Source organism: Periplaneta americana, chromosome 6 (genome assembly GCF_040183065.1).
Source record: "Periplaneta americana isolate PAMFEO1 chromosome 6, P.americana_PAMFEO1_priV1, whole genome shotgun sequence".
Taxonomy (NCBI): domain Eukaryota; kingdom Metazoa; phylum Arthropoda; class Insecta; order Blattodea; family Blattidae; genus Periplaneta; species Periplaneta americana.
This window is the reverse complement of record NC_091122.1, coordinates 35,388,811-35,411,645: the sequence shown is the minus strand read 5'-3', so window position 1 is coordinate 35,411,645 and position 22,835 is coordinate 35,388,811. Positions and strand designations below refer to the sequence as shown.

The window sequence follows — 22,835 nt, the reverse complement described above, 5'->3', positions numbered from 1 at the left end:
GCAGTCACGGACGTCGTAGGCAATACTGTCGTGCGGGTTTTTGGTTTTGCGGATGCTGTTAGTCTTGATTTCTCAATCGCTGTTCAACCCTTCTGGACACCAAAAATCCTGTATTTTCGAAATTGCATCGTAGACGACCACCATTTTTTTAAACAATTTTGTTAACACAGGGTGAAAATTAAGTAATGTCGGAAGAGAAATCAAATATGAATAGTCATCATAGATTTGTGTATATACTTTAAAATAAGATTAATTAAAAATTCAATGTAGTAATGAAAACCCATTTCGGATGATTGTATAATTACATATGTTCTCCAGAAGGAACAATATTATAGAATACGAGAATCTGCCCATCCTCTAGAAAAATCAATAGCTACCTATAAATACCTACTTTATACATAAAGACAATTTGATACCATACTTAATATTGGTGCGTAAAATATGCTTAGCAAAAACAAAATCCAATATAATTAATTGATCGTAAAAAAATTTAGGTGAGCAAAATACGTGGGGCCGCAAATTACGCTAGCAAATACGGTACCTACATTGGACGTACTTTAATTTGATATCAGCTATATGTGTATCTGATTTTTTTAATAATACCAATACTTTTATGTTATATTATAGAAGGCAATAATGTGAATACATATTCACTTGCTCAAAAAAGAATAAAGAACTTTATGTATAGCATTTTCGCACAATTAATCACTTACTGGAATTATACCGAGAAAAGTGTACGTTTTGCATTTGTTTTCATCACTTTAACTTACGATACCAATTTGACTTTATATCACAGCATTATATGATTTGAATCAAAAGACTGGCACTGGTTATAATTTCTGTATTGATGAGTTTAGTTAAAATTTGGTGCTCATTCGATTGCCTTAGGAACAAATATCCTAAAATGAATTAATGTATACATATCGGTATTTATTTCATGTTAAAGTTTACATTTGAAGCATAAAATGTAAACAATTCATGTCTTTGTCAACACAACTGAGGTGCTGCTTTATCCTGGGCCCAGAGAGGAAGTTTGATTTGACTGTTGACATACGTTATCACTCAGGCTCATAAACAAGGATTTCCACTATTTCTCGCAACACATTTGTCAACTACAGCCTGTGTAATAAAGTTGGTAAACCATACATTTTAATTTAGGTGCAAGAAGACGCGCAAGTAAGTTGAACTGTAAGCACAAATTTATTTTTTATCTTCAAAATGGTTTCTTTGTACCAGTGTAATGATTCGTTTGAAATGTTGGATGTCTGTAATGCTATACTGTATATCAAATTTAAACAGTAGGCTAAATGTAAAAAAACTATGTATTTATTCCAGAAGTAAGTTATAACTGATTTCCTTTACATTCTGTCTCGAAAATGTTTCGTCATTACGAATATAATACATGATATCTTGCTTACAAAAATCATTAAAAGAATGCTAATTTCTTATGAAGTAGACATTATGAAAACATCTTTATTTCATTTGGTATCCTATTCTTGTAGGTTGTTTATTAACTCGAAGGTTGCGTAAATAATTGAAGAGTCCACTGCAATAATGATGGATGTCATTTGGAATACATTTTGCAGGAGAAGCAATTGAAGGTTTGAAATGCTTAGCGCTCAAAGCTTAACTGTGATTTTCCGATCATTACTGGACAATGACTATCAGTGTTAATGCCATATAACTCTCTATGTACATTCTATATGTCTTAAGCTATGCACTGACAGTCATGGTTCATTTTCGACAAGAAAGTGACATCCATCATTCTTGCAGTGGACTCTTCAATTGCTTTGAGCAAATTTTATCGAATCAGATCATTAATGTTTTGTACTAGTACTGTTATAATATATTGATATTAAGAAAAGTAAAATAAGTCTTCCATGTATTGTGGGTCCCTATAACCATGGCATGGCACGTCCTCAGGTTGCGGATAGAGGAGACGGCCTCCAGATATGGAGGGAAACTGCGAATATATTGAATAAGCAGTCGTGGACAGCCGATAAGGGGTGGTCCTCCAACTTGGGGGTTGGGCGAAGGGCTAACAACCATCACCGTAAAAAACATCTTGTTACGAAAGTATACAATAAGCCTCGGAATAGGACTGATTCTCTGGCACAACCACAGCAAAGAAATAATGTTATGAGATTTAGTACTTGGAACATAACTAATCTTTATAGAACAGGAGAGGTAACATTAGTAGCAAAAGAACAGCTAGATATAGAATAGACTTCGTGAGAGTACAAGAGGTAAGGTTAGATGGGAATGGCATATCAAAAATAGGAGATTACTTGTTGTACATTAAATTCAGACGTTTGAGATTGGAAGGGCATGTAGCACATATGGGCGAATCCAGAAACGCATATAGGATGTTAGTTGGGAGGCTGGAGGGGAAAAGACTTTTGGGGAGGCCGAGACGTAGATGGGAGAATAATATTAAAATGGATTTGAGGGAGGTGAGTATGATGATAGAGACTGGATTAATCTTGCTCAGGATAGGGACCGATGGCGGGCTTATGTGAGAGCAGCAATGAACCTCCGGGTTCCTTTAAACCCATTTGTAGGTAGGTAAGTAAAAATAAGTGTATATATATATATATATATATATATATATATATATATATATATATATATAGACACACACACACACATATACATACACACCTATGGCTAAGAAGAAACTGCCTACTGAAGGATGCACTGGAAGGAATGGTGAACGGAAGAAAATTTCAGGGCAGAAGAAGATATCAGATGATGGACAACATTAAGATACCGATACATGAATCGTATATGAAGACTAAATGGAAGATAAAAGATAGGAAATATTGAAAAATGCTGGATTTGCACTGAAGGACCTGCCCTTTGGAGAACACTAAAATGTACCGGTAGTAATAATAAAGAAAGAAAATATGAATTTGACATTTTAAGTAGGTATTCTATGCATTAATGAAATTTTAACAAAAAAAAAAAAAAAAATGTTCTGAACCTAAAAAACGAATGTTACGATATAAACTGTTTTGTTCTTTAGTAAAAATAATAAATTGTTACCTGTAACATGCTTTCAATATTTCAATGTATGTGTATACAAATAAAATAATCGGTTTTATATATGATTCATAAAAATATTATTGATAATTATTTTGGATTACTGTCACATAAGCTTGATTAATTAAGTTTTTTTAAACAAGTAGTATTTAACCAACAGTTTCAGTATAAACAATAATCTAAAAAAAATATCACACCTTCATGAGCTTTGTTTATTGTTTCTGTATCTTGTTTGGATTTGACACCACAGCATGGACTTCTGCTTATTCTGTTCTGATCAAATAAATCTGGTTTCTCAGACACAATACATTCATTCAACAGTTTGTTGAAGGAAAACAGAAACGAATGATAAGCCGTGTCAAGGTCATTCTAATATGACTTTTATCATCCCCTAAGTGTTTACCTACGAGGAATGTGTAGTGACTGCTGTATTCTTTCAACAGTAGAGATTCAAATGTTGAATGGGAAAATACGTTTGGTATAAGAAGTTACAGGACATACACTAAACACCTTGTAAGTACAGAATTCTGTTCAGTTAATGAAAATGTTTTACATTTCTTCCATTTATTATATTACAAAAGAAATACATGAGAATTGATAATATACAGAATAATTTTGCAATGGTTAAAAGAAATTTGATGATGAATAATTTTATGAAAATCAAGACAATTTAATTTTCGTTTAAATCGCAATAGTTCCGTAATGATAAAATTAAAATTTAAGATAGCAATGTTTATGATTACAGTGCTATTTTAAATTAGTGAACAATATGCAGTTACAATATTTTCATTTATTTGTCCGTCCATCAATCACAAGCGACATTTTCTTTCCTTGTCTAAGAATAATAATAATAATAATAATAATAATAATAATAATAATAATAATAATAATCTATGGTGCTACAGGCCGTGAAGGGCCTAGACCGACCAGCCAGCTGCTGGCCTCACGCTCATATGCCAAAGCAGAGGTGGACGATCATTCAACCAGAATGGAGGTATCGTGTGGTTAGCACGATGATTCCTCCAGCCATTATAGCTGGCTTTCACAACCGGATTTTGCTACCTATCATAGTTTCCCCAGTGCATCACGATGCTGGGTGGGCACCGCTCCCATACACTGGCCGAAATTTCATGATAAAATTTCTTCCCCCATGAGCACTCGAACAAGTGCACATTCCGTAACGTGAGTCCTAGGCAGGATGCCTTAGACGACTTCACCACAGCACGGGACTTCCTTGTCTAATATATTTATTGAATTCATTGTATTAGGATGTCATTGTAATCAACATATAACTTGCTTTTTAATGTTGAAGATTATAAATGCTGTATAGGTGTAAAACATATAGGCAATTCTAAATTTCGTACTCTTAATTACAGGTGTTACAGAGGTCTGTCCAATGAAACCAAATGTAAAAGTGTCTGCATAGTTTTAATACAAAATTAATACTTATCAGACGGTATGGATTTCTCTTTGGATGGTGTATATCGTGCTGTTGTAAGAGGCCTGCAGGTTGGAGTGGGATTAATCATTATTTTATGGTTGTCCAATATCATAGTAGGTTTATTTGCAATCAGCACCTGCACTGTTTTTATTTTTGGCACTCTTTTGGGAACTGCAGCCACGTTTTACCAAGATACAATGGAGGTAAGCATTAGAATGGTAAATTTACATTATAATGGTACTTGTGCCATATTGAAGAATAGAGTACAACAAAAATTAGATGGGTAAGAAAGTTTCTTTTTCAAGGACTTCTTGCAGATGTTCTTTGACAAGTACAGGTGAAGCCACCGGTGTAGCTCTGTCGGCTAAGGCGCTTGCCTGTCAATCCAGAGTTGCGCTCGGGTGCGGGTTCGATTCCTGCTTGGCTGATTACTGGTTGGGTTTTTTTCATTTTTTTTTTACATATGAGGTTGCTGTTGAATTCCATTGATATTTGATCATTCAGCATTACATAGTGTGGTATCTGGCAACTATGTATGCATAGTTTCAGGACTACTTCCAGGGAGCAGTGCAAATAGACAATGGTCACTTCTCTTTCCCGCAACAACTGCCTTCATGTGATCAAGAAGGCAGGCAGTGCCGTCACTCCTACACAGTCCAATGAAATTGAATTACGAATTTAATTAATAATGCAAACAATTTTCTGTTAGTTTCAAAGGGATTGCTTCAATGATAATTTAAAAAATGTTAATTCCTTTTTAAGTTTCTTTAGGGCGCAAAATGTGCGCGAAATTGCTTTTTTTTAATGAAATATTCACCGAAATTAGGGTAAAATAATCACCATAAAATCACACTCCTAATTAGAAATGTTTTTGCCACATATAACAGCGTGAGAGAAGAAAGCTTGCTACAAAAAAAAAAAAAAAAAACCTTACTGTTAGAATTATTTTAAATTATACAGTAGACCTCTTTTAAAGGGATTGATTCCTATCAAATCCTATGTGGTCTGAGGTGGACGAAACAGATGTCAGCCATTATTATATCTCTGAGTATTAAGATTCCTCTGTCATTCTCACTTCTTCATTGCTGCATTTCCACTCTCTTCATCCCAGTGAGTGAATAAATATCCTTTGTAGTTTAAGAGAGACATTTGCTAAGAATCTATCTACCATTGCCTAGTTGGTATGTATGGAACATTAATGATTCTTGAGAGACCAAGTCACACAATCTGTCACATTAGACTTCAATATGCAGAACAAAAATAAATACGAAATTAATCTTTTCATTAAAATATATCTAGTATACTTTAATCAGAGTTTCTCTCGAGCATCCCAGTCTAAAACAGCTGATATGATCTCTCTAATGAAATATAAAGATACAGTATTTGCTGGTCTGATCACGTTTTTTTTTCTCTTCCTCTTGCAGATATCTTTGGAAGGAAAGGCTGTGGTGGTTACAGGCTGTGATACAGGTTTTGGACATGCCCTTGCTCTTCGGCTTGAGAAATTGGTAAGTTATGCTGATCTTTGTACAGTTAAGATCTCATCATTTAAATTTCCTACAAATTTTTAAGATCACGACTAAATTATATTAATGAAACTGTATTGGGTATATTTCTTCTCGCAATGAAATAGGATTTAATATTTCAGAAAGAGAAAATTTCTCTCTTAATGTAGCCTAGACAATATTATTTATAAAATATTCATGATCTTCTGTGCAAAATTTCAGACCATTTGAAGAAAAACTTTAGCCACCGGCATGGCTCAGTCGGTTAAGGCGCTTACTTGTCAATCTGAAGTTGCGTTCGGACACGGGTTCGATCCCCGCTTGGGCTGATTACCTGGTTGGGTTTTTTCCGAGGTTTTCCCCAACCGCAAGGTGAATGCCAGGTAATCTATGGCGAATCCTTGGCCTCATCTCGCCAAATACCATCTCACTATCACCAATCTCATCAATGCTAAATAACCTAGTAGTTGATACAGCGTCGTTAAATAACCAACTATAAATAAATAAATAAAAATAAAAAAAAAACTTTATTCACTAGAGTATTTTGAAGTCTGAAATGTGCCGAAAATCAGAAAGTTGAAAAAATAACCGATAAATAAAAACTTGAATAATTTCAAGGAAAAATTGTTCCGGAGCCAGGTATTGATTCCGGGACCTTTCGCTTAGCGCGGGAATGCTCTACCGACTGAGCTACCCCAGGAACTATACACGACGCCGTCACAATTTTTCCTTTCATATCCACACAACTCAAATGAGCTGACAAGACACCAGAACTCAACTATGAGTGCACACAATACTGTGTGACTTAATTTGTGGCTTTCTGTTAACATACCTCCAGTAACGAATGTATTATACGTTAACAGAAACCCACAAATGTATTATACGTTAACAGAACAATTTTTCCTTGAAATTATTCAAACCTGCTTTACAGGGAGCTACTACCTGAAAGCCAGATTTGTGTAAAATAAAAACTTGCACATCATAATAAACTGCCCAACTTCATATGTTAGGACTTAAGTGACATAGCTGTGAACAAACTACAGATTACGAAAGATGAATCATTAAATTATTTTTCGGAACAATTAACGAAATGTTAATTTTTTAAGATTTCTTCACTGTTTTCACCTGTCCATCACCTTAAATTTGACAGACTGTGTGATAAAATTATACTTAAAACATTTAAATTATTGTTTTCAGGGTGCGGTAGTATTTGCAGGGTGTTTGAAATCACAAGAAGGGGGAGCAAAACAACTTGCAGATAAAGGCCTTACGAATCTGCATGTTGTGCAAATGGATATAACTTCGGATGAGGAAATGAGAACTGCACTAGACTACGTAACCTCACATCTTCCTCCTCAAGGTTAGAGAAAATTCTTTCAGTTATATTAAAAAAAAAAAAAAAAAAGAAACACACACTTTCACATTAATATCTATGATACTACGTACAAATCATTGTGAATATTTTATGAAAATTCATGCATTTATTGACAAACGTTTATTTTGATGAACAAGAAGGAATAATATATTTTGTCACATTATATGATATTGGTGTCTCTCAGCTTTCACTTTAGGCCGTAAAAGCTATCATATAAACATTACACTGAGCACTAAAGTTTTAATTTAATTTTAGTATCAGCTGCTTGTCTATGCGGATGACGTGAATATGTTAAGAGAAAATCCACAAATGATTAGGGAAAACACGGGAATTTTACTTGAAGCAAGTAAAGAGATAGGTTTGGAAGTAAATCCCGAAAAGACAAAGTATATGATTATGTCTCGTGACCAGAATATTGTACGGAATGGAAATATAAAAATTGGAGATTTATCCTTTGAAGAGGTGGAAAAATTCAAATACCTGGGAGCAACAGTAACAAATATAAATGATACTCGGGAGGAAATTAAACACAGAATAAATATGGGAAATGCCTGTTATTATACTGTTGAGAAGCTTTTATCATCCATTCTGCTGTCAAAATATCTGAAAGTTAGAATTTATAAAACAGTTATATTACCGGTTGTTCTTTATGGTTGTGAAACTTGAACTCTCACTTTGAGAGAGGAACATAGGTTAAGAGTGTTTGAGAATAAGGTGCTTAGGAAAATATTTGGGGCTAAAAGGGATGAAGTTACAGGAGAATGGAGAAAGTTATACAACGCAGAACTGCACGCATTGTATTCTTCACCTGACATAATTAGGAACATTAAATCCAGATGTTTGAGATGGGCAGGACATGTAGCACGTATGGGCGAATCCAGAAATGCATATAGAGTGTTAGTTGGGAGGCCAGAGGGAAAAAGACCTTTGGGGAGGCCGAGACGTAGATGGGAAGATAATATTAAAATGGATTTGAGGGAGGTGGGATATGATGATAGAGACTGGATTGATCTTGCTCAGGATAGGGACCAATGGCGGGCTTATATGAGGGCGGCAATGAACCTTCGGGTTCCTTAAAAGCCAGTAAGTAAGTATTCTAATCTACATGTACATAATATATTATAAGTCGAAGACCATGGTCATAGGAAGAAAAATATAGGAGGTAAACTTGAGAATTCTAAATGAGGCAGTAGAGCAAATGAACAGCTTCAAATAGCAGTAACATGGGCTGCTGCCGGGACGTCAAAAGGAGGATAGCAATGGTCAAGGAAAAAGGACTAAGGAAGAGACTAGTTAAGTACTGTGTGTGTGGAGTGTGACATTGTATGAAGGAGAAACCTGGACATTATGACGAAGTGAAGAGAAGCGACTATAAGCATTTGAAATGTGGATATGTAGCAGAATGGAGTATGTGAAATGGATAGACAGAATAAGAAATGAAGCAAGCACTGTTAGAACGAGTGGGTGAAGAAAGAATGATGCTGAAACTGATCAGGAAGAGGAAAACGAATTGTTTCGGTCACTGCATCTGACCGCGAAACTAGGTGGCCCGGGTTCGAATCCTGGTCAGGGCAAGTTATCTGGTTGAGGTTTTTTCCAGGGTTTTTCCTCAACCCAATAAGAGCAAATGCTGAGTAACTATCGGTGCTGGACCCCAGACTCATTTCACCGGCATTATCACCTTCATTCTATTCAGACGCTAAATAACCTGAGATGTTGATACAGCGTCATAAAATAACCCACTACTACTACTACTACTACTACTACTACTACTACTACTACTAGTATTACTGTTGCCAATCCAGAGTTGCACTGGGGCATGGGTTCGATTCCCGCTTGGGCTGATTACCTGGTTGGGTTCTTTCCGAGGTTTTCCCCAATCATAAATGAATATCAGGTATAATCTATGGCGAATTCTCGGCCTCATCTCGCCGAATACCAATTTCATTGTCGATAAATAACCTACTAGTTGATACAGTGTCGTTAAATAAGCAACTAAAAGAAACTACTATTGCTGCTACTGCTATCACCATCACCAGTTATATTAATGGGCAATGCCACTCTCAAGCCCTTACTTACTTACAAATGGCTTTTAAGGAACCCGAAGGTTCATTGTCACCCTCACATAAGCCCGCCATTGGTCCCTATCCTGTGCAAGATTAATCCAGTCTCTATCATCACACCCCACCTCCCTCAAATCCATTTTAATATTATCCTCCCATCTACGTCTCGGCCTCCCTAAAGGTCTTTTTCCCTCCGGTCTCCCAACTAACACTCTATATGCATTTCTGGATTCGCCCATACGTGCTACATGCCCTGCCCATCTCAAACGTCTGGATTTTAAGTTCCTAATTATGTTAGGTGAAGAATACAATGCGTGAAGTTCTGTGTTGTGTAACTTTCTCCATTCTCCTGTAACTTCATCCCTCTTAGACCCAAATATTTTCCTAAGCACCTTATTCTCAAACACCCTTAACCTATGTTCCTCTCTCAGAGTGAGAGTCCAAGTTTCACAACCATATAGAAGAACCGGTAATAGAACTGTTTTATAAATTTTCTCTCAAGTACTGCAATTAAATGTGTATATAAAATCTACTGACTAAATAGTATAGGCTTTGATCGTCTTATTTTATGAAACACAAAGATTTATAACTGACTTTTATCATAAATGTATCTATTCAACTATTTCTTAACATTGTCACATTCTTGCGACAGTAGTAAACAATTAATTAGCGAAAAACCTACTTCAAGCCAATGTCTCTTCTGTTATGACATAGTGCTACTTCCGTATGTTTGTTTGTATGTTTGTAAATGGAATAGTATTTTAGAAAATAATTATTATCTCTTATAACATAGTGCTAGTTCCGTATGTTTGTTTGTATGTTTGTAAATGGAATAGTATTTTAGAAAATAATTATTTTTTGCTGTCGCAGGTTTGTGGGGAATCGTGAATAATGCTGGTTGGAGCACATTCGGTCATGTTGAATGGGTGCCAATTCCAATTTGTCGCAAGAGCTTAGAGGTTAATGTCTGGGGTATGATGAGAGTCATTAGGACCTTTCTGCCTCTTATTAGACAGTCGAAAGGTATGTATTATTCTTTGTAATTTTTGTCCAAGAGTTCCAAATAAAGTACCGTACTAATATTTCATAATCACGACCACCACCACTACATGTATTAAGCCATAAGGCCTGTTATGATCTTGAGTTTTCTACATCTGTGGGTGCAATCGACAGACCTCTTGCCATTGGAATGGTATTTCAATATAGCTTTTGGATATAATGTATTGTTTTTTGCAATAAAAATCCTGACATTGCATACTTCCAATAAATATCAGTAAACATTGCATATGAACCTTATCAGTCAGACTGTCAGATAGCATCTCTCTATTTTTCTGTCGGAGATCAGTGTATTCTTGTTCAAATCCAACATAATTCTGTTGTAACATCGTCATTCTTTCCCTAGAGCAACCATGCCACTCGGTTGAAGGGGGAAAGTATGACATCAACCTCACTCCAAATCTTTTAGACATGATTGACGTTCATGCATCACTCTCAATCTCAAACTTGCTTCAGTGGCGGGTAGTACATAAACTCATGTTGTAAAAACAATCACCACACTAAACATAAGATTGATAAGTCCACACACAAACCACTGAACATTTCTCTATTTAGTGATTAACTGATTGCTGACATCTCTTATTTTCCACTAATGTATCAATATTAGGCTAGATTGTGTTAGTACATAGATGTAGAGCAGAGACAAGATGATTAACATTTTACTGTAGAGCATGTAGTTGATCTACACTGATTCATTACAAAAAAACTGTTCACAACGATATGTCGATTCAAAGATTGCAATTATACAACCTACAGCATTTTTCATGTAAAGTGACGTGGGTAGGCATTGGATATATACATACATACATACATTTTTCATGTTACAATACATGGTATGAATCTCGACCACTTTTCTCTGATGTTTTTAAGAAACTGTTGGCAATAAATTGTTTAACCATTTGGGTCATTCCATAGAACATTTTAAGAATATGCCAGTGATGTCATGAATTTTTTTGTGCTTTTAATATAATAATGTTATTATAAAAATAAATTAAACTGCCAACTATGAACACCATATCATTAATATTTTAGTCATACGGATGACTGAAAAATGGGTGGCAGTTACATGTTATCCATAATTTGAAATATTCTAGACACCCTATATGAAGTGTTATCGAAACTAAAGAGACGCCATTGTAAACCTAAACAATCATATATTAATATCGAATTTCATTTTGAGGGTATTTATAAACTAGGCTATCAAGAAAACTTCAATGAATGAAGCCATGTTCCTTGCTAAACCAATATTTTAAGTGCTGATTGCTGCCAAACTATGAAGGATATAAATATAATATTACGTGAAATTCATATTTAGAACATACAGAATAATCTACTATAATATTTTTAACTTTTGAGACATCATGGTTCAAAAACATACTTTTTTGCATGGAATGACCCATTTGTTATTTATGAAATTAAAAAATTCCAAATAAAAAGTGTTGTTGTTGTTATCTAATGCCGGGCTTTGGCAACGAAGCCATTAGTGTTCTTGCTCTCCAATATTTCTCTGTGGTGGATCCATCAGGTAGAACTTCACAGGTTTGTAGATGATCTTCAGTCATTTCTTCTTCTTTGTTGCATAAAGGGCAATTTGGATTGGTGTAAATTCCTATTTTATTAAAAAAGTTGAACATAATATGCAATTAGCTTTATTATCTCCTTCAATGTCGGCCTCGGTAGCGTAGTTGATATAGCGCTGGCCTTCTGTGCTCGAGGTTGCGGGTTCGATCCCGGACAAGGTCGATGGCATTTAAGTGTTTAAATACGACAGACTCAGGTTAGTAAATTTACTGGCATGTAAAAGACAGTGGCGTATACTGGTTAAAGGGTTTGGGCTACCACTGACCCTATTATTACACAAAATATATTTTAAAATCCCTATAATAAAATTCCTTACATATTTATGTGAATTCCAGACGTCTTGATTGGGACGAAAATACGTTGATGACTTCGTCCTTGAAATAACAGTTGGGCCACTTGCAAAGTTTCTGTAGAAATGACTTTTCAATGGATATTAGTGCCAAGCCGGATAAACGTTCTTGTGTATGAGTTGATCTACAGTAGGATTTTATTCTCTTCAACACAGAAAATGTTCTTTCTACCGATGCTGACGTAGCTGGTATTGTCACAATTAATTTTGCCAATTTAAGGACTTCAGGAATAACTTGGTTCAGCTGGTTTTCATATATGGCAGATAATATTTCATGGATAGGTTTGTTCGAAAAATCAAAGACTTCTGCTGAATATATTACACTTAATTCATTTTTCAAACGTACTTGATCAAAGTGACTGTTATAGGACTGAAATAATTTGTTTAGTGCCTCATTCGGGAAGTTTTCTCTATAAGCAGAAAATTTTTGAGAATCTAGAAGTTGTGTGAACTGAAGCTTTCCATAATCAGAAAATCTGTCAGTAATTTCCATGTGCATACGATCTAGTATGCTGTAGTACAGCTGCCTGTATTTCAATTCATCATCTCCTTTTCTTCGCTTTAATGGTGGTTCCATTGTATTGGCTGAAGAATTTTCATTTTCCATATTACTCCATATGGACGGAAACCCACTACGTCTGAACTCGGATATAGTATTTTTTTTTTTCAATTTTGATACCTCTTGCAAGTAGTATGCTATGTCTAGACTTTTTGTCTGAAGAATATTGTAGAGCACATCTGTATGTGCGAACACTCTAGCATAGACTTCAAGAAGAAATATATTCTGAAACTGTGTGAAAAAATTCAAATATCCTTGAGCCTGCACATTTACAGCATCATCCCAGTTTTCTTCAGAGTCATTACAAATGATATTTTTAAAGAAAGCAGTCCGTTTTTCTCTGTATTCCTTTACTGTATTTACAAGCCGAGATGTAAAATTCAATCTAGTTGGTGCTACTTTTGGGAGTTTCTTGTTCATAAATTCCATGAGTTTTCTGATCTTTTAGGAGATGATGAGAAAAATGCAGCTAAACTCGACAGTGTTTTGAAAAAAATGCGGCATTCTGGAATGGATGAAGTAGTTTGTTGCAAAACTAAATTGAGAACATGGCTGTAACAATGGACAAATAGTGCTTGAGGATACTTTTCTTGAACTTTTGTTTTTAAGCCATTAATATTTCCCGCCATAACTGAAGCACCATCGTATGTCTGTGCAATTAACTTATTGCCGACATTGTATTCTGCTATAACACCTTCCACATGCTGAAACAAAGCAGCAGCAGTTTTGCCCGAACTGACATTTGTGAATCCTATAAACCGTTCTTGAACATTGGCAGTACTGTCGACGTATCTTAAAACAGTGGACAATTGACTCTGATTAGAGCAGTCACTTGTTTCATCAACAACAATGGCCACAAAAGGTTTTATGTTCTTTATCATAACCCCACTTATAGCAAATATTAAGTCATTCTGAATTGCGAGAGAAGTACCACGAAATAATGTTGAACTCTCAAGATGATTGACCAGTAAATGGTCAAATTCACTTAAGGAACTTAAATATTCAATATAATTTCCTATATTGTCTGATTCCACACTCTCGTTATGACCCCGAAAAGCCAATTCTTGTTTTCCTAGAAAGCAGACTGCGTTAATAAGATGCAGTAAAATCTCTCGATTTTTTTTTCACAAGAGCATTGTGTTGGTTGATGTGTAGAGTGTTTCGCTTATCTAGCTGTAAATCAATTCTTGTCTTCCCAAAGTTTGCAAAGTTCATGCTACTACAAATATGAGCTTTTGATTTGTCGTATTCTAGGACTGCCGTTCGAAGGGAGTTCATATTAGAAAACCCCTCTTTTGACCACACATTAGTTTCGCGGCTAAATAACAAACATGGCCAGCAAAATAGTTTAGACAGTTTAGAAGTACCACACAACCAATTCCACTTACCATATGATGTTGAAGTGAAATGGCGTGTGTACTCTCGCTGTTTTTCTTTTACGTCCATGCACAAATTTAACTCAGGAGTTGGTCTTTCCATTTTCACAATTTCAACTTTCTCGTTGTTATGTACGACGGTTAAAAGGCACTTTTAATAAACCTTCTATTACACAGTCATTTTCAACACAAACCTCTCCAGAAACTTGTTCTGCCATATTTTTCACAATATCACTTAATTGGGAAATTAAAAACTTAATAATTCACAATTAATATAACTCTTAGACACTCGAACAAATCACAGATTTAAAATAATGCACTGCAAGAACACAATCACATTCAATTGCTAGCGTACTAAGCGTATAGCTGCTTCGTGCCTGCGAAGAAACCGATCACGAGAGCGGCAACTCGCCTGCCTACAGTGCACGATGGAAACAGTAGGGAGCGGGGGGGACGGGCAGTTGTGCGAAGGACAGCGTGAGCGAAACGGTCACAGGATACCTCACGTAGCAAGCGGTTTCTCCAGCGATGCCGCCTTGACAACTTGTTTCTTTTCGAGAGCAGAGAGCGCATATAAATCTAACAATTACTTTAATTTTAATTACTATGGTAAAACTAATAATACAAAATTATTACATTATGTTATATTATAAACTTTTTCTTTTGTAATTTCCTTGGGTTACCGCCGGTAGCCCCGGTAGTCCGCAAAATACGCCCCTGGTAAAAGAACAAAATTCTGGCACACCGGTAACGCTGATATAACTTCTGCAGTTGCGAGCGTCGTTAAATAAGCCATAATTTTTTTTTCTCCTTCAACAACAAAATAATCATATTCCCATTCCTTATTGAAGGTCATTGTTAATGTGATTGGTACTGTAGACTTATTTTCAAATATTCTGTAAATGTTCTCCACTGAATGTTTACGTTCTGCAGCTAACATCTGACTGAAGAGAATGAAAACAGAGTCGTAAACAGGAGGTGGAAGAAGTAAGGATGGTAATGTTTGTGCTCTGGGGAGCACATGTTGGGCATCCCTGCCCTAGAGTTTTCAAAGGGGAAGATGAAGGATAATAGTTGAGTTTGTTTGGAAACCTGAACTTTCTACAAGTATATCGTAATGAATTTATGTTTTATTTAATAATCAATTTTTGTAAATGCATTATGCAATATAACACAGAAACTACAGAGATAGATTTATCATTGTCATGTGAGACAATGTAATGTACCATACATTAAACTATTTTTAAAATTTTCAGTCACTCGCATTATTGCTGGTTCATTCCATATGGGAGGGAAGTACGATTCAAAACACTTTCACAATACTGCATTTAGAAATACGTATGTCAAATTTTGTTTTTTGTCTTATACAGGAAGGATCGTGAATATGTCCAGTGGAATGGGACGTCGCTGTGCTCCAAGCAGGGCAAGCTACTGTATCACGAAGTATGGAGTGGAAGCATTGTCGGATTGTTTGCGATTTGAGATGAGGCGTTGGGATGTCAATGTTGTTATTGTGGAACCTGGAAATTTTGTAAATGGTAAGTACATTTTATTACATAATAAATATTTTTATGTCAAAATTAATCATACTTATATCAATGTTTATATTCATCATGGTACACATTATAGAGACTCTTACCAAATAAAAAATTATTATTTTTATTATTATTATTGGATTTTTGTCATTATTATTTAATCATCATCATCATCATAGCCTTCACGTATTAGACCCTACAGGATCTGTTACGGTCTCATGCCAGCGCTTGCGTGGTCTTCCCAATTTCCTCTTTCCTCTTGGTACATAAGTAGTGCGATCCATCCTTTCGACATGTTTTTTCCACTGAAGTCGATATTGGTGAACAAAATTAACTATAGGATCCATTTTTAGTTCCTGCAATATGTCCATATTTTTACGGTGTTCCAGCAAAGAGCATCCCGCTGTTCGTCGCATGAACATCATTTCAGCTGTCATCAGCATTATTATTTAATAAAGAATGTTAAAGGCAATGAATCCCATTGTTCTATCCAATACTAATGTTAAAACTTATACGAACGCCATATAAATTGAAAATATCTTATGATTTCACTTTATTTTCAAATAGATATGAACTATGAAAGGATCATGTACTACAGTAGAACCTCTATTATCCATGGTAATGAAGGGGGTGGGCTGAACGGGTAATCGAAAAAATCGGATAATCCATACCGTAGAAGACTTTCATAAATGAAGTGTTGCAGAATTCAGTTTCATAATTTTCTCTGTGGTTATGTGTTTTAACACATTAGGTACTGGACCAGAACTTTTAAGTATAATAGCTCTGTTGGAAAGAGTGGGTGAAGAAAGAATGATGCTGAAACTGATCAGGAAGAGAAAAAGGAATTGGCTGGGTCACTGACTGAGAAGAAAGTGCCTACTGAAGGATGCACTGGAAGGAATGGTGAGCGGGAGAAGATTTTGGGGCAGAAGAAGGCGTCAATTAATAGAAGGCCTTAAGTATGGATCATATGCAAAGACTAAGAGAAAGGCAGAAAATAGGAAAGACTGGAGAATGTTGGGTTTACAGTGACAGCAGCGGCGGATTTTCAGGGGAAGCAAGGGAGGCCGTGCCTCCCCTAATATTTTACCAGAACACAATATGGCAGTAATAATTCCAGCTGAATTAAGATCACAAACAAATGATAGCAAATGACGAACATTTTTCTTTTTATATTAATTTTACTATTCACTACGACTAAGATGTAAGTTACGTCAAGTCAACCACATCCAGTCAGTGATGCCCGCTCGCTATACTGTAGATAGTACAAATAATTCGTACTGAAAAATAACAGATAGCGCTGTAACCTGTATAGGCGACATCTAGCAGCCTGCAGTGTCCATGCGAGAGCGGGAGAGAGGAGTCGGCTACATCACTCTCAACAATTACCATGACAACAGCAGTTCAACCAATAAGATAGCTAGTAGCGGAGTGTTTAAACTTGACTAGAACGCGCGAGGGGAGCCGAATTTGGAGACGTCCTACCCATCGCTGACAACTGTTTCGGCTGTATTGGGAAGCTTTTTCTCTCTTTTTGGTTTTAGAAATTTAAGTCACGTGTTGTTAGGTTTGTCTCCCTGCGTAAAAGTTTTCTTTTATATTGTTAGATTTTTCTCTTGTTTGCAGGTGTTCCTGTTATTTTTTTCTTTTGTGTTACGAGATATATTTATTTATACAATATTTTAAATATATCGAGAGTTTAGAAACAAATGCAGATTTGTCTCTAGCTTCTTCTAGTAGCAGTTGTTCAGTATGTTGTGACCTAATTGATCAGTTTGAGAAGAAAGAGGATCGTCGAGTTAATTTTCTGTAAAATTAGACTATGTAATAGTAACTAATGAGCAAGCCCCGGATTCTTAGGTTCAAATCAATTTTGTTGCCATCTCATTACTCTCGAAATATTGCTTTTCTTATTCGTTTTATGTACGAGTAGCAAAGAGTAACATCGTTAAATTCAATATGACCTAAAAGATTTAATTCATAGGTTAGGATTTAAAATATCCTAAAGAAAGGCAATCTTTACTAAGTCGTTGTAATATATTAACAGTAGGCCTATGTTGTTAATTTTTATTTTCCCCCGTAAAAACATATAAATTCCTAAACATAAGATTTTAAATCCTAAAACATAAATTGGAAAACCTAATTTTAGTTTCTTAAAACCTATAAATTCTGTGCTTGGTAGTGAGGTACGTCACAGGCCTTATATTTTTATATTCTCATCATTCACGTCTTGGCCTCCTCAACTTTCAAACCCACCGTCCGCTACTGAGTGACAGAACACTATGAATGAATTAATTAATGACGGGTTTCTAAAGGACAAGGAAACTTCCTATTATGGATTTTTGTGGAAAGAAAGTAAAGTATAGGTCTCATGTTATAGATTGAAGTAATTTAAACACTTTATTCTTGTTTTTTATTAAATCTCGCACAGTTGTAACTCCAATCTTGTATTCCGATGTGAGATGAACCTCTTTTCCAAAACCACTCAATTATAAACACTTCCCTTCGATACTTAGCACAACATGTATTCTTTTGGAACTTCTGAAAGACGTTTTGCAGACAAATTAAACGGATAACTCGAACAGTAGATCATAATGTGTAAGGGCAAAGGCTTGCAATATCACTCTCTATATAAAAAAAAAAAAATACGTGCTACTGTACTGTACAGTACTCAAAATTTTTTAACAAAAAAAAAAGGAGAAAATGACAGACGGATAATCCAACAATCGGTTAATAGGGTGACAGATAATTGGGGTTCTACTGTATACTACTGGGTGTTCATTTCAAAGTGTGTCATGACGTCACTGTTGTTGGGTCACCGATTTGAAGCGCGTTTCAGCTTATATGTTAGAGAAGTTGCCTATTATTTAAGGTGTTCTTCAATCTGAACTTGAGAACGTGTACGGTATAACTTGAATGTCGTAGCAACAGATGGCGGTCTGTACGGTCTGTGTGCTACCATAACCTCTTTCGAACTGTGTTTTGCGCCGGCAAGTCGTACGCAGGGTATTTGTTATCATCGGTTGTGTACGGAACATTCCACAACACAAATCAAATGCTCCGTGTCCATGTTGACCGTCGAAGTTAATGTCAACAAATACGTAAGTAATCCTCTTAACCCTCTCCCCCATATCCCGACAGTAAGAAAAAAAAACTCACTTCAGTACGTGTTTCCAAACAGTTCACATTCTTGCCACTACTGGTGTTACCGTACGTATCGGTAAGTCATCTTCAGAATGAACGCCGTACTTGCTAGGCAACTTCTCTCGCATTTAGGTAATATGCCTTTGCGGAAGTGTAGGAAAATTGAATTCCCTAGGCTCATCGGATAGCCACATGACGACATACAGCGAGCCATGACACATTTTGAGTTGAACACCCAGTATATAGAATAACATCTTATGGAAGAGTCAAGAATGTCTTGACAGTATCGCTATTTACAATATATTGTTTACAACAATAACAATTAACATCCTCTTCTTTTGACTACAGCTACGGGAGTCTTCACTCCAGACTCAATCCGCAGAGATGCTGCAGCACTCTGGAAACAAATACCGGAAGAAATTCAAAAGGACTACACAAAGGAATACTTCGATGGTCTAGTGGAAAAAATGATTATGTATTCAACTCTTGGTGTAAGTTGAAGCACGTTTAAGGCATTCTTCATTCATTTATTATATTTACTAATATTACGGGTATGTGAATACATCTTTTTAGTTTGAAGTCTTGTTCATAAAACAATTTTGTTTAATTTCATATTCTAACTCGAACTTTTAAGAGAATGAAATCGAATGGCTATGTATAGGTTTTAGATGATTTTATCGTATCAATGTCACTCTCGTGGTGGAAGATAATTATAAAACTTACATTAGGTACTCACCAGTACTTAAAATTATTATTATACAAATTAAAGGAAGTCTTTATATATTATTATTATTTTATTTATTTATTTACTAATGTTGCACTTTTCACAAACAGTAGTGTATAATACCAGGGGGTGCTCTTTAGGAAGAGTTTTCCGATTTATAGTCGCGACGCTGTTATTTCCGGCGTGACTCCTCCTCTTTGCTTACGTCTTAGGAAGTCAAGGCTCTATAAAGTCTAGGTAGGTAGTATCATTCGCTATTTTTGCTCTTTCGTTGCCGAGCTACCAGACGAGGGATCTATTTGCCACACCATTAAACATTATCATGTCGTAGCTCCTATGATAATAAATCAAACGCATTGTAATTCACCAAATGAGCAGCAAATAACGTCCTCGTGTGCTTTCTGCAAACGCTAACGAAAGAGCCAAAATGGCGGGCGATTATATATTAAGTATTTATCCAGCCTTAGGAAATGCTTAACATCTTCATCAGCGAATCACAAGACGCACACGTTTAAATGTAGCCAACCTGCAACGTGATTGGCTGCCGGAAATTAGAGCGACAGGACTATAGAATTACATATAGTGGCAATCCTTTGCAGTAGACATCTTTTACGACTTAAGAGGGCTGGGTTGCATTTATAATATGAGTACAGTTTTCACATGGCTGTTCTTATACAAAAAAAGATGATAATAATAATAATAATAATAATAATAATAATAATAATAATACTCGATTCGTGTCATTCAGTTAAGTAAAAATCTCTAGTGCAAAATATGAACTTCAACACCAAGTATTTACTTTTGATATCTACAAGAAAAACTTGGCGGCCGGGTAGCTCAGTTGGTAGAGCAGCTGGCTACGGACTGGTAGGTCCGGGGTTCGATCCCAGGTGGTGACAAGATTTTTTCTCGTTGCCAAACTTTCAGAACGGCCCCGAGGTTCACTCAGCCTCCTATAAAATTGAGTACCGGGTTTTTCCCGGGGGTAAAAGGCGGTCAGAGCGTGGTGCCGACCACACCACCTCATTCTAGTGCCGAGGTCATGGAAAGCATGGGGCTCTACCTCCATGCCCCCCAAGTGCCTTCATGGCATGTTACAGGGATACCTTTACCTTTATATATTATTATTTTATTTATTTATTTACTAATGTTCCACTTTTTACAAACAGAAGTGTATAATACCAGGGGATGCTCTTTAGGAAGAGTTTTCCGATTTAGAATTATATACAGTGGCATACCCAGCAGGTGGGCCCAGGCCCACCAAAAAAATATGCGAATTTTTGCGTTTTTTATGGAAAATACTCAACATTAAAACTAAACCATGAATCCAGAGCAATAGTTACAGTCGATAGCATTAAGGTAAGAAGTCAATAATGGGTTCATTTCTTCAAGAGCCAATTTAACTGTGTTAGATTAGGCCTAAAAAATTGTCTGGCAGCGATAAAAAGAAAGAAGCCATGAAGGCTACTGAATTGTTACATCAGCTAGAAAACTTTGACACCTTATTTATTTAGTATGTTTAGACGATATTCTTGCTCTTGCAAATTCATTATCGGAAGCACCTCAGTCTCCAAAAATGGATATTAGTAAATATTCGTCCTTCATTACTTTTCAAAGCTCTGAAGCGAAGAAAAATTTGACAGTCATGTCAAGCACAAGGCTTCGTAATCTAGCAATTCTATCCATCGAGAGAGAGAAAAGTTGAGATTTGTTGTAGGACCTATCATCAGCGATCGACAGATTCGTTGCTAGAAAATCTCGACAGCTCCAGTTCACCTTATGAAGCGTTTGTATAGATATGCCTTGCATGATTATTTATCATAATTTTGCATGTTATTAAATAATACTTCCGTGAATGAGTTTCAAGAGAGTTGATGGCAGCGGCATTGTTAGGAGATGAGTCAGGTACTTTCTAAACCCTGCATATCCGGCCCATTCAAAATTAGTCTGGCTACGCCACTGTATAAAACTTACATTAGGTACTTACCAGTACTTAAAAATTATTATTATATAAATTAAAGGAAGTCTTTATATATTATTATTTTATTTATTTATTTACTAATGTTGCACTTTTCACAAACAGTAGTGTATAATACCAGGGAATGCTCTTTAGGAAGAGTTTTCCGATTTAGAATTACATATAGTGGCAATCCTTTGCAATAGACTTCTTTTACGAGTTGAGAGGGCTAGGTTACATTTATAATATGAGTACAGTTTTCACATGGCTGTTCTTATTAAAAAAAAAGATAATAATAATAATAATAATAATAATAATAATAATAATAATAATAATAATAATAATAATAATAATAATACTCGATTCGTGTCATTCAGTTAAGTAAAAATCTCTAGTGCAAAATATGAACTTCAACACCAAGTTTTTACTTTTGATATCTACAAGAAAAACTTAATCAGCAGGAATGATAAGAATGGTATTATGGCATAAATTTTGTGTATAAATATCCCACATGGATAAATCATTCGAAAATTATTAATAAATTGACATTTGAAGGGTCCACAGAAAGGACCAACCTAGTCACTTTTTGTTTATTTTTATTTTTTGGTCCCATCTGCTAGCTCATAAAGTGAACTATCTTTCCAGCAAGTCAGAAAGGCAAAAAGTTTATGTTGTAACATGGTAGGTAAGTTAAGCTAAATGAGATATAAACTAATGATGTCTTATGAGTGTACTAAAGTTAAGAAATGGTAAATGTAAGAAAAGTGACTTCTTTCCGTAGACTACATTTACCAAACACAGTTGTAACTTGTCAACAGAAAATTCTTAGAGAAATGTCAGAATTGAAAGTTTTTTTTTAATTTATTCTTGAATACACTCTTTTAACACTTATATAATCACTGATGGACTGTTAAGTTATTTAAATTAAATAAATGACAACTTCACTGTGTTAATATTTAAATTATGGTGTTATTTTATGTGATTGACTAGTTTCGAGGTTATATCCATCCTCAGAATTCTAGAATTCATAGGATGATGGATATAACATCGGAACTAGTCAAAGAGGTAAAATAACACCATAATTTAAATATTAATGCAGTAAAGGTGTCATTTAATTTAAATAACTTA

General features: G+C 35.4%; 1 protein-coding gene across 3 annotated transcripts in view; it reads left to right on the top strand.

Moving 5' to 3' along the window:
* Positions 1-875: 875 nt before the first annotated feature.
* Positions 876-22,835, top strand: part of LOC138701203 (D-beta-hydroxybutyrate dehydrogenase, mitochondrial-like) — a 26,110-nt gene continuing 4,150 nt past the window's right edge. The window contains exons 1-7 of one of the 3 annotated variants that reach the window (XM_069827849.1): positions 876-1,176; positions 4,419-4,686; positions 5,908-5,991; positions 7,186-7,348; positions 10,297-10,449; positions 15,718-15,885; positions 19,375-19,517. In XM_069827849.1, the coding sequence (XP_069683950.1) occupies positions 4,501-4,686; positions 5,908-5,991; positions 7,186-7,348; positions 10,297-10,449; positions 15,718-15,885; positions 19,375-19,517 (897 nt within the window). In that variant the 5' untranslated portion in view covers positions 876-1,176; positions 4,419-4,500. Of the gene's footprint in view, positions 1,177-3,389; positions 3,556-4,418; positions 4,687-5,907; positions 5,992-7,185; positions 7,349-10,296; positions 10,450-15,717; positions 15,886-19,374; positions 19,518-22,835 lie in introns of those variants that run through there. The other 2 variants (XM_069827850.1, XM_069827848.1) reach the window with 2 other exon arrangements.